At 37.5% G+C, this 13,388-nt stretch overlaps 1 protein-coding gene across 1 annotated transcript; it reads right to left on the bottom strand.

Moving 5' to 3' along the window:
- Positions 1 to 8,669: 8,669 nt before the first annotated feature.
- Positions 8,670 to 9,869, bottom strand: LOC121993656 (dof zinc finger protein DOF3.1-like). Its single transcript, XM_042548019.1, has one exon. It carries the CDS (start codon positions 9,515 to 9,517, stop codon positions 8,972 to 8,974), a length of 546 nt encoding a protein of 181 aa, XP_042403953.1. The 5' UTR covers positions 9,518 to 9,869; the 3' UTR covers positions 8,670 to 8,971.
- Between the last annotated feature and the right edge of the window lie 3,519 nt (positions 9,870 to 13,388).

Genomic DNA, 13,388 nt, shown 5'->3' with positions numbered 1-13,388 from the left:
CAGTCTTGTCTCTTACTCACCAGGGGTATCCGGTGCGGAATCGCAATCTGATAGTGGTGAATTTTTGGTCTTTTCTTGATCCGAGCAACGAGGTGAATTTCCAGCAGGTGAGATATTGATTTTGGGAAATTAGGAATTTGATCTTGTTGTATCGTACATAGATTTAAAGCTAGGGAAGGATAATGATAAATTGCACTTGAATTTAATTAAGTTTGGGTTGATAATGCTTGTTGCAAATCCTAATTGGAAGGTGAAATAGTTAGGATTTGTTTAATTCAAGGATTTTAAATATAAAGGAAGGATAAGATTGTTAAATAGGTTTGGAGATTTTATTTAGCTATATAGCTAAACATTATGTTTGATATTACAGGACTTTGATTCGAGACGGAGTCTCGACGAGGGATCTATTTCGGATACGATCCTTTTATTGGAGGCGGGTACTTTCACTTATCTTTTTAGATTTGTCATTTGATATGCATAGTAATGTTTTAACAAATAGTAATGATTATGTTTCTTATCTGCATCGGTTGGACACTACCCGATACCTGTTACATGCTTGTTTTGTTATTTGTTATGTACTTCATGTTAGTACCTACCTGATTATACATGCTTATAGGGGTAGTGACATAACCATACTTCATTATGTTCTGGACTTAGGTTTTTATACCTTATCTGATCTGTGTACCTAGATCTTTGATTTGATTCTTTGTCCTATAATGCACATTATGTAGAGATGGATAGGTTCAGGATATTGTCATGTTTAGTGTCATGCATCATCTCGCATGATTGCATGCTGTGTGATAGTTGGCTCCATTATTGTTGAGCACATCACCAGTTTCATGGATCTGCACACACAACCACTTATAGGTTAGTGGTATATCAGGTAGGGTGTGTGGCAGTTTTGCTCTGTCAGTGCTCCGCTGGTCCACTCATGGGTAGCGTGACGCAGCGTGGTAGCACGTCAAGGATCACTCTTCTGGATTGTCTCAGAGAGATGAGAGCATTGAGCTCCCCCACTTATGATTTGGGGTAGGAGGATATGTGTACTCCGATAGCATCCCGTCCACTCGGTCACTCATCAGGAGTAGTGATGACAGAGTGCATGGTTGTCACAGCCCTACCCACTCGGTCTCACCATCATGTGTGACACGGCTGACTGGCAGTAGGGGTGACCAGGATATGTCATTGACATCATACGCATTCATGCATTTATTGCTTGTGTTTGCTGCACTTGTATGTTGCATATTGGATGAATGCATTTGTTTGACATACATACAGGATTCCTATACTTCTCGGTTGATTATCCATATACCAGGTCCTAGTTAGTATAGTTTTCTCCTGTTTATTTTAGTTGCATTTATCATTATTATATCAGGAGACTGCACGCATGATTAGTGTTAGTTGTTACTTTCTTTTATTGTGCATATGAATAGTTACCCGCTGAGGAGTTGACTCACCCCGTGGATATTTACTATTTTTAGGTTGAGGTTGTCCGGAGGAGTTCCAGTCACTAATCCCCTGCAGATCGCGAGGATGTGTTTTATCTTTTGGTTTTCCTATTGTACTTTTTAGACTTGTTCTAGTTTTGACACTTGGATATTGTGTTATCATTATTGTCGATGAGTTTTTATTTGGATGTGTTTTTGCTATATGCTTGCCTGGATGGCAGAAGAGGTAAGTTCATTGTGATTTGTGTTTTATGGGTGTAGTGGAGTAGGATATCGATTTTGAGCTTTATGGGTGTAGTTGAGTAAGATTTTTGACTTGGTTTTTCTTATCGTTGCATTTGTTTAGTTTTACTATTAAACTACGTGGTGATTGCTTGTTTTTATATATATTGTTTCGGCCGTGTTGGCCGAGGTATTTGGATGAATGTAGAAAGTTTCAGATTGTCACCCGTACAGGGGAGATGCTGCCGAAATTTCTTCTGGCAGGGACTCTCCCGAGGCATGACAAATGATGACATGAGAATCGAGTCAATGAACTCGGTGCATCAAGGGACGAGAAGCTGCAGAAAAGTACATTGGTGGAGTGAGAAGGACCCGCACAGCACTTTAGAGAGACGAGAAGCTAGAGCAAAAGACTGCTCGAGGAGAAGACCAGAGTTGGGGTCAGGTGAGCTCAACTCTGGAAGGCCGAAAGATCACTCAAGCGACCGGAGAAGGAGTTAGCAACCGGGAAAGGCGCCTGACTGTCAACCTGAGGCTGACTACTCCGGGAGCTCGGACAAGATGATCCGAGCACCCGAACCACTAAGGTGTCTCATAGTCGCCTTGTCGTAGTGTCGTTGCTGTGGATTACCTTCCAGTCCGCGTCAGGAATGGTCCAGGCTCCCGAACATAGTCCAAGCGCTCTGACATGGTCCATGCGCTCGAACATGGTCTAAGCCCCTGGACATAAAAAATTTCATCTTGAAGTCGTTGCGGAGCCATTGCATGGAGATAAAGTTTGCCATACTGGAGGTACTCGGAGAGGGTCCAAGCGACTGGAGTTGCCATGCCAACAAATGACTAATTTCGATCAGTGTGCTATAAATCGAGTTTTGATCTTCTTTTTTCAGCACAACACATTCTGTAATCTTTCTTGTTTCAAACTTCTATACTCTTAACGCTGTAAGAGAGTTCTTTGCCTTCAACAAAGGAAAATTTTCTACTAGAGCTTTAACTGTCTTGGATTAGCAACCTTCTCGATTAGGAGTGTAGCCAGAATTTAAAGTTATCTGGGTTGTTGGCTGACTATAATTAATATAACAAATTAATTAATTTAAAAATAAAAAAATAAAAAAATAAGTATTCAACAGCAACCGGAGAAGTAAATATATTATTAAAATTATTTTTTTAAATTCTTTTTACAATCAAACTCATATATTATTATATTGTTAATAATTACTTCAACCAACTATCATTTAATATAGATAATTATATAATATACTAAAAGCTCTTCTTCCATCTAAAATTATTATAACAAATTTCATAGTTAGAAATACTTGTTCCATTCAATGCTATAGAAATTAAAATATCTAGAGATTTTTCTTGCAATGCTCAATAAAGTATATTTATTATCCTCATTATCTTTTACATCAAATGTAATATAAATATAAAATCAAAAGATTTTATCGCAATAAAAAAATCATTAACTTCACCATGTATTGAGTTATAAGACTCTTCATCTACTATGTTTTTTAACATGATAATCACATATGTACATATCAATCATGCAACAAATTAAATCAAAATTTGAACTCCAACTAATCTTTCCAAACCATAATAAATTTCTAATTTGATTACCTTTTCTACCCGTATCAAATTCACCAATAGTTTGTCATATGAACAACTTTAATTCTTTAAACAATGTAACTCAGTATGACATTTAGGAAATGCGTTAATGAGGTTATAAATGAAATTCAATTTTAAAAGGAATAATCAAATGAATACCTTTTTTCAATAGCTTTAGTTAATCCTAATTGAAGGCGAGGAACAAAAAAATTATACATAATATGCACATGAACAATCTTCTAAAAAAAAGAGTGTATAATTCATTACAAGATCATCACGTATATTTCTAGCACCATTATATTCTTATACCTGTATGTTGTGGATATGTAAGTCATAACGACCAAGAACATTAGGTATTTCTATTTTAAGTATTGCAACAATTGTTAAGTACTTGTTAAAATAATAGAAAACAAATAAATCAACTCATTGAATACGAAATGAGGGTGTTAAATTAAAATCGAATTATATTTAAACTAAATTCAATGGATAGACGTGGAGATTAAAATTATATTAGCTCAATCAGAATTAAGTTATATTTAATTTGACCAAATTATAGTTGAATCAGATAATAGATTAAACGATTTATTTAAAATAAATTTGGATATTCTTAAAAAATATATTCTCTTTCCTCTTCATCTCTTTCACGTACGTGCAACATCCCACTGTCTTATGTCAACCCTCTTTCACATGCCAACAACTCAATAGGATACTCCTCTTTTTTTTTTTTTTCCTTTCATTTTTATCTTTTCTCCTTCTCTATTTTTCATCGCCAACAAAGGTACAACCTCTTCTTCTCAACCTCCCCTCTCCTTCCTAATTCTTAGTAAAATTAAAAGTTTGGTGGGGCTGAAGCCCACCCTAGCCCAAAGGTGGCTCCACCCCTGTTCCCGGTTGCAAACGAAGTAAACTCGGAATCTTCTCTTACTTTTTATGTTATTTATTTTGATGAACTAATATGTGTTTGTCTTTGCTAAAGTCGAAAGCAAAAGAAGTGTTTAATTCTAACTTGCATAACTTGCAGGTAATTCATCCTTCTTTTACCGGCCGCACAGGACCAACAGGGTGAGCATCTCGTTGGAACAACGGTAACGGGCACAACTTGTAGGATATACTATTCATGGGGCTGGTGAGCCACTTGCTGTGCCACCTCCAGTCTCGATGAGTCCTCCGATCCCGATGAGTCTTTCGTGCAGCCCCAACGAGTCTTCTAGCCTCAACCAGTCTTCTAGGAAGGAACAACTACTTTGGATTCTTGATAACCTCATAATAAAAAAAAACTTCTAAAATCGTCGGACGTAATCTCATTCTTGAATTGATGCTAGCAAACATATATGATTACTCAAAAATAGTTGATTCCCTGAGCCAAATAAATAACCTTGTATGTCGAGACAAACCCCAACCAAACATCCCTAAGTGGTAAATCTTTTTTTTTTAAAAAACATGTTATTCTTTAGTTTATAACTTAAACTTAAACATTAATTCTATTTTTTTTTATTTCAAGAATTTATGCATTTGTATAGTTTTGATCAAAACTGTCTTAAGTTGTTGAAGTAGTTTTGATAAAATTAAAACACTCTTAATAAAAAAAAGTAGTTTTAATTAACGATGGAGAGTAACTGCTGCATCATAAAAATTAACTTGGCAAAAATACAAAAGGGCCTTTTTTTTAATAATCATGAATACCTCAATTTCAATTTTTATATATTAAAAAAACACGGTTCATCCCATTGACACTAATCCCCCTATAAAATAATACAATTCTAAATTGATCAACAAATTATATAAACAAAATAGGTCTGCATCATAACTGATATAAATAATATAAGAATTATTAGTTCGTGACTATCGGTAACTGAATATCGGTAAATCTAATGGTTAGAATCGTTGGTCAGAATTTGAAATTATCAAATTAAAAAATTAATTAAGCTTGTTAAAAAATTAATTAAATATTATTAATAAGAATTAATTAAGTATTATTAATAAAAATTAAATATAAAAATAGATGAGAAAGAATATAATTGGCTCGTAAAATATGATTTACTTAAACACCTTTAATAGCGATTAAAACATTTTTAAAAAATCATTCCAGCTAACATATTCTAACCATTTAATACATGAATATTATTGATAAAATAAGTCTATATTATATCATAAGCATCCATATCAATTTTCCTATTAATATATCTAAAATTTAAGATAAAAGACCTACTTTATTAAATTTAGTAATCATCTTTTACTACACATTACATCAAATACTCTAAAACATTTTAAACACCTTTAATAGTGATCTAAAACATTTTAAAAAAATCATTCCAGCTAACATATTTTAACCATTTAATATTATCCAAGAATATTATTGATAAAATAAATCTATATTATACCATAAGCATCTACATCAGTTTTACAATTACTATATCTAAAATTTAAAATAAATGACCTACTTTATTAAATTTAAATAATCACCTTTTACTACACACTACATCAAATATCCTAAAATATCCATCATTCTTAATTTTTTTATTATTTTCTTCTCTTTCTTCTATTTATTATTAGTATATTTATGAAATGAGTTGAAGGAGAGAGATTGAAATGATTGAGTGAAAGGAGAGAGATTAAAAAAAATATTATTTTATTTTTAGGGTAAGATTTCATTTTTTAAATTTAAAAATTATTATTCATTAAATCTAAATTTAAGAAATAAATAAGGTAATTGATGCAGAGAATTTTTAATTATCCTATTCAAAATTTAAAATAAAATCTTTGGATAAAATAACTGATGTGGATGCTCTAATGTTAATATTAAATGAACCTATTAAATTTGTATTATAACACCCATAAAAATATTACCATGTAAATGTGAATAGATGAAATCAATCATACTACTTGAGGATTTCTGTATAGCCTTGAGATTATGATATAATAAAAAGGTATTTAATTGTCATCCAGACTAATTATATAAAAATATTAAATTATGATTCAAATATCCGTAGTTATAAAAAGATATTAAATTACTATGGATGTTTAACTATTATACATTTATAGAAATTTTCTTAAGAGCAATTTTTTATTTATCTCGATGACTTATGAGTCCAAATCAATCGTGTCAGATTCAGTATTGTTGATCATTATTTTAAAGGTCTGGAGCCTTTTGATTAAAGACGCTCCACTTGTGATTTAAAAAAAGAATCACTCCTTTGATTTTTCCGAATTAACTTCTCATTTGGCAAAGAAGTAACAAGGATAAACTCTTAAATTCTTCCCAACATCAAGCACAGCTGCAAAAATAGCTATAAAAGTATGAAATTCACAGGTGAAGCAAACCATTCTGCAGGAAAGATCAAACACTCTTCTTCTTCCAAAAGATCAAGAATTCAGATAAGAGAACAGAAAAAAAAAACAACTAGAAAAGCTAGTTAAGATCAATCACTGGGTATCAAGATCAACCTTAATCTGCAAAACTTCCAAGCTCATCCAACACTTCCACATGGAACTGCAGCTCAGAAACAAAACTAAAGGCCAATTGATTACCAGTTATTTCAGATCCTCTATGCTAACTGATCCTGTCCGGAAGTTGAGTCGGACGAAGGCTGGTCGCGACGGCCTGATTGTTGATGGAAAGTCGTGGGTGATCCGACTCCTACGGGCGGCTGACGATACTGCAGGCCCCTGCACACACTCAGACGATCCCCCCTCCTCACGTTAGAGACCAGAACCCAGGGAAAAAGTCCCCGGGTCAAGCCCTCCGACGCTCAAGTCAGGTCCTTTTTCCCCAGAAAATGCAGAGATAAGAAAAAACCACTGAAAGTGAAAAGTTGTGGAAAAAAATGACGAGAGAGCGTACTCGCGTACGAAGAATCCTTCCCTTTTTATGTACCCACCTCGCTTCTAAAACCTGCCACTATGTCAGAAAACGTTAGACGCTGGGCTTTGTCGTGTAGTCCCGGACACCTGTCGTGCTGCTATTGGATGTGAAAGGATCTTCTTGTTTAGGAACCTTCGCCTTTACACATGGATTTTGTCTTGCAATGAAAGACATCTGTCCGGCTGCTATTGGTTATGAGGACATCTTTTCGTTTAGGAACCTCCGCCTTCGCACATATCGCTGGTATGTAATGATTGCCCCTTGACGGACAATTGTGATTCTTCGACTCCCACACGGCTTAGCTCACCCAATCTATTGTGACCTGCATCTGCCTCGCATCCTCCGATCAGACACAGCCTCTAAGCGTCACCTGCCAGTCGGGCTGACTCTGAACAGCTCTGTCGATCCCGGTCTGTACCCTGTACCTTGTATACCCTGGCCCTCGACCGTAAGACTGTAGATCGAGCTGCCTTTAAACAGCCCTGCCGATCCCGACCTGTACCCTGTGTTCCGCCTGTCGTCTCCCTTTGTCTTTCAACTACTTTGCCCCTTGATCGACAAGTCTGTCTGACCTCTGACTACCTCATATGCTTGGCTTTGACTGTCAAGTCACCTTGACTGTTGACTGCCACATCATCTTGACTTTTGACCGCTATATGACTTTGACCCTTCTCACCCTTTCCTTTTGGGCCCCTCCATTGCCAGCCGTATCACAAGCCTCCCCCACAAGTCTAGTCGAAGGAGGACGACAATCTGACTGACTAGACCTCAGCACATCTCTAAGATCTCAGCATATCTTTGTGACCTCAGCATATCTCTGTGTCTTACCATACCTCTGCGCCCTCTGCTTCCTGCCTCACGTACCAACCTTTGCGTCCCGTCGCCTGGGATACCATGCCTCCTTAATTGCTTTACCAGTTGCTTGAGGTACCGTGCCCATGTAGTTGCTTTGACTCGAGTATCCACTCTCCTTCTTAAAGAGCCTTAGAGTCACTTCTTTATTTTGTCCTTCTTTTTTCATGCTTTCCTACTTTCTTTTGATAACCCACGCTCCACCAGCTTCTTCCCCACGCGATGCATTATCCTTCTTCTGATGAGGTTGATCAACCATCCTCCCAAATGCGGATAGATCAACTCACCTCGCAACTTGCCGAGAAAGAATGCGAACTAGAGCGCATGTCCAGGAATCGAGCTCGTCAGCTGACTGTCCTGCACTCCATAGAAACCCAGTATCATCTCACAAAATCTTGCGTGCATTTATAGAAATTTTCTTAAGAGCAATTTTTGATTTATCTCGATGACTTATGAGGCCAAATCAATCGTGTCAGATTCAGTATTGTTGATCATTATTTTAAAGGTCTGGAGCCTTTTGATTAAAGACGCTCCACTTGTGATTTAAAAAAAAAATCACTCCTTTGATTTTTCCCAATTAACTTCTCATTTGGCAAAGAAGTAACAAGGATAAACTCTTAAATTCTTCCCAACATCAAGCACAGCTGCAAAAATAGCTATAAAAGTATGAAATTCACAGGTGAAGCAAACCATTCTGCAGGAGAAGATCAAACACTCTTCTTCTTTCAAAAGATCAAGAATTCAGAAAAGAGAACAGAAAAAAAAACAACTAGAAAAGCTAGTTAAGATCAATCACTTGGTATCAAGATCAACCTTAATCTGCAAAACTTCCAAGCTCATCCAACACTTCCACATGAACTGCAGCTCAGAAACAAAACTAAAGGCCAATTGATTACCAGTTATTTCAGATCCTCTATGCTAACTATTCCAGAAAGAAAGCAGGAATCTGTAAACAGAAATGTGAGCTAAACCTTCTTCTTTCTCACTGCAAACCAGAGCCAGGATTGATGTAGGTGGAGAGATCAGGCCACGCTCCATCCCGGCACTCAGAATCAACTTGGAACCCCCAGAAGTTGTTGCAGTTTGACAGCGCCGCCTGCAACGACATGCTCTCGAAGGCGGCGTCACCAATCGAGCTCTGCAACTCCGGCCCATGAGCGCCGACAGCGGATGTGCTCGCATAATTTGGCACGCCACCAATCAGGCGAGGGTCGACGTCGAGCGACGGGTAGAGGACGGAGATCAGCTCCGCTTTTGCGCGGTGGTGGCGTTTGGAATTGGGAACAGAGGAGGAGGTGGAGCGCTTGGAGTTCTTGTGGGTTCCGCCGCCGACGGGGACGTTGCGGAGGGCGCCGCCTTTGGTCCAGTATCGCCGGCAGCTCTTGCAGAAGTGGCGCGGCTGCGAGAGGTTGTAATTGTTGAAGTAGCAGAACTTGGTGTCGGTGGAGTCGCACCGAGGGCACCGCAGGTGCTCCTCCGGCTCTGCAAACGGCGGAGAAAGAAGACCCTTCGCCGGATTCCGCAACATGGCCGGATTGGTGCGGTGGGGGTAAAGGTCGGAGCTTTTTGAGCAGAATGCGATCTTGGAAGAGTTTTGTAGGGGTTTGTGCCGGTAGGCCTGCCACGCAGCTACGGCCTAGCGGCTGCTGGTCTGGGAAACAGCGACTGCAGCGCGTGGCGTCCCGAGAGATTTCGGCTCGAGGGCCGACGATTCGATCAGGGAACAGTCGTCGAGCGAACGGCCACGTCTCGCCGTCCCGTGAGGCGGCGATGAGGGCGAAGTAGGCGGCGAATGCACGGCGCGGTTCCCGGAGCCAGCTAGCGAGCGCCCCGCCGCCATCCGCGGGGCGGATACGTCTGTGCTCCGTGCTGGGCCCCACCTCGGCAATTCGTTCAAAATAATATCCCGCGTTAATTTGAACAAGGCCCAGTCCGGACCGCCCCAGATGGCTGCTAAATCTGATCCAGGCCGGTTTTGCTTGGGCCTAGATAGGACTTGGGTTTGGTTTGATGCTGGAAAATTGAAGTATTAATATTAATCACTTTTTAAAATATTTTTAATAACTTATTTACATTTTAGAGTTAACAAAAATAAAACCTTTAATCATTATTTATTAATAAAAGAAATATTTCAATAGTAAAATAAGAAGGATAATTTATCAAAAGAGCACTTAACTTTTTAAATTGACTATCATATTTTGTAATTACTAAAAATTATACTAATATATCTAATTTTCTTATTTTATCTTTCCTAATAATTATGTATTCATGCAATCTCTCTCCATATAAAAACAATCAAATCTCTTTTTTTTTCTCACACCTATGGAATTTTATTTAATACAAATTATTATTTTTTAAATCTCTGGACCACTATTAGTAAAATCAAAGATAATAATAGAGAGTATATTTGGATTTCTTATAATTTTATAAAGTCATATTATTTGAAATGATTGTAATTTGAGATTTCTAGATCAATCAATAGATTTTGATTAAAATTCATTAATCAACTTAGAAATTCAAATTGTAATAATTCTAAATTTTTAAAATTTTTAAAATTACAAGAAGTCCAAATATACTCTTTATTATTATTTTTGACTTTTCTAGAGATGGTCCATGTTGGATCAAATCACACGTGAGAGGAAGATGAATCACATGATTTTCAAAATTTTAATTTTAATTTTTGGATTTGAAATCAAAGTAAAGGCACAGCGGAAAAAATGAAAATGAAAAACAAGTAAAAGACACGCGCGTGATTTTAAGTTGGTTCGGAGTCTTCGGTGACTCCTACTCCAAGATCCAGGTCTTACGGATCTATCGATGGGTAATCCACTAAATGTCTCTTCCGAAACCACTAAAAGAGGAGATCGAGTAAAAAAGATCAGAAAAAAATAACACGCTACACTTCCAGTTTACATAAATTAATTGCTATATAAAACTTTAGTTACCAAACAATGTCTGAAGTTTGTCGACTCAAGCTCTATATTTGGTCAATTTCTCGACGACAATCGGACATAGCAGAGTCATAACAAAGCAGCAGCAGAAAGTCGGAACAGTCAGAAAGTCATTTGGACATGTAAAAACTCGTATGTCAGTTGTTTTTGAAGCTTAGATCGAGAAGCCCTTAAAAGGGATGTGGAAGGCGCCTTCAAGGACCTTGAAGGCACCTCCAACCCGAAAAATCTGATCCCGACATTGTTGTACCTTATTTGAGATATTGTGCAAGATCTATCTTGTGGAAGACACCTTCAACAGCATTGAAGGTGTCTTCAATGAACAATAGGAAGACGCCTTCCTTCACTTGGAAAGCGTCTCGGGCATTGTTCACCAGAAGCCTTTGTTCCTTTTTTGTCCTGCAAACCATGTTAGTCCAATAATATAAGGTGTAACTTGCAAAAACAGAGTTAACACTATCATAGTAAAGAATAGTAATTAGATCCTATCTCCTCGAGATCAGGATCTAGTCAAAGATCTCGATTTATGTTTTCAAAATGAACCTAAATCAGATTGACTCCTATTGTCCCTTCGAAAGGAGACACGTCCTCATTTGATCAATCTCTCTCCAGTGACTTATCTCTACTTACCAAGTGTAGAGTTACCTCTTGAATCACACATCCGAACTTCGGGAATCGCACATCCCGATCTACCAGAATCGCACATCCAGTCTTCTCCAATTGGGAATTGCACATCTGGTCTTCTCCCATCAGGAATCGAACATCCCAACTGCCAATCAGGAATCGAACATCCCGACTTGACTTTCTTCTAGTTAGGAATCGAACATCCCGATTGTCAATCGGGAATTGAACATCTCGAAACCTGCGCACTCGGTAAATATGTTAGATCAAGATAACACCTAACTTAATTTACTTATCATTTATCAAAACCTGAGTTAGACAGTTAGTACAAATTGCACTAACAGTTTAGAGGTTTTGAAAAAAAATAATAATTTTTTTCCTCAGACCAATTATGCAAGATCAAGGCTACGTTATGTCTGATATCTCCTCATATCAAGCCAACGTGAGTCTAATATGGGGAGATATCAAACCCAATAGAAAAGGAATTTTTTTTTTAAAACCTCTGGACCGAAAGTTGAAAATAGTAATAGAGAGCATATTTAGACTCATTGCAATTTTAGAAATCTATAGGACCTAAAATAATTGCACTATGAGGTCTCTAAGTCAATTAGTAAATTTTGATTGAAACTCACTAATCGACCTAAAGACCTCATATTATAATCATTTCAGGTCCTGTGAATTTCTAAAATTATAAGAAAATCAATATGCTCTCTATTGTTATTTTGATTTTACAGTGGTGGACCAAAGGTTTTGAAAAAAAAACTAAATCTCTCTCTTTTTTTTTTTTTTTTCTTTTTTCCTATTGTTGGTCTGATATCTTCTCATATCAGGCCCAATATGGACATGATATGGGGAGATATCAAATCCAATGTAGGTATGATCTCCCATAAAAGGCATGATAAAAAAATTTTAAATTTTTTTTTTTTCAAAACCTCTGGACTACCCCTAAGAAAGTCAAAAATAATAATGGTTAGTATATTCGAACTACTTGCAATTTTAGAAAACCATATGAGCTTAAATAGTTGTAATATGATGTATCTAGATCGATAAGTGGATTTCAGTAAAAATCCACTTATCGACTTAGAGATCTCATATTACAACCATTTTAGGTTCTGTAGATTTTTAAAATTACAAGGAGCCTGAATATATTCTTCATTACTATTTTCGACTTTTCTAGAGATATTTAGAGGTTTTGAAAAAAAAAATAAGTCTTTTTTCTTCTTTTTTCCCTTTCTGTTGGGCCTGATATCTCCCCATATCATATCAGGTCTGAGAAAAAAATAAAAAAAAAATAAAAAAATGATTATTTTTTAAACCTCTGAACCACCTCCAGGAAAATAAAAACTAGTAATAGAGAGAATGTTTGAACTCCTTTCAATTTTAAAAATTTACAAGACCTAAAATGATTGCTGATCCTGTCCGAATGCTGAATCGACGGACGCTGGGGACGTGGCGCCCTCCGAGTCGCTGACGTGGATCTCAGGCCGGTCGGACGACGCTCCGACGAACCTGCAAAGAAGCTGGGCCGGGGAGGGGTCCCCGGCGACGGCCCTCCGACGCTCAAGTCAGGCAAGCAGATGATGAAAAAAAATAGCTCCGAAGGCCTTTTTCCGCGTACCCGTACCTCCGGTGAAGTCTGCGGCTCTTTATATAGAGCGGTGAAAGAGCCTCTACACGCCCACCGAGGCGTGTACGTGTCCGCAGCCCATGCCTCGGTATGTGTTTGTCAGAATGCTTACCTGACGCCATACTGCTACAGTTCAATCACGTCTTCGATGGGACAGCAGAACTCCTCGTTGTCAGACTTGGAGTATGGCCTAGCCATAG

This window comes from Zingiber officinale, chromosome 6A (assembly GCF_018446385.1).
Source record: "Zingiber officinale cultivar Zhangliang chromosome 6A, Zo_v1.1, whole genome shotgun sequence".
NCBI classification, from domain to species: Eukaryota; Viridiplantae; Streptophyta; class Magnoliopsida; order Zingiberales; family Zingiberaceae; genus Zingiber; species Zingiber officinale.
Note: the sequence above shows the minus strand (reverse complement) of the source record. Positions and strands in the feature narration are given on the sequence as shown.

Excerpts from the sequence above, each read along its gene's own strand:
- LOC121993656 (XM_042548019.1), bottom strand. The coding sequence starts at position 9,517 with ATGTTGCGGAATCCGGCGAAGGGTCTTCTTTCTCCGCCGTTTGCAGAG.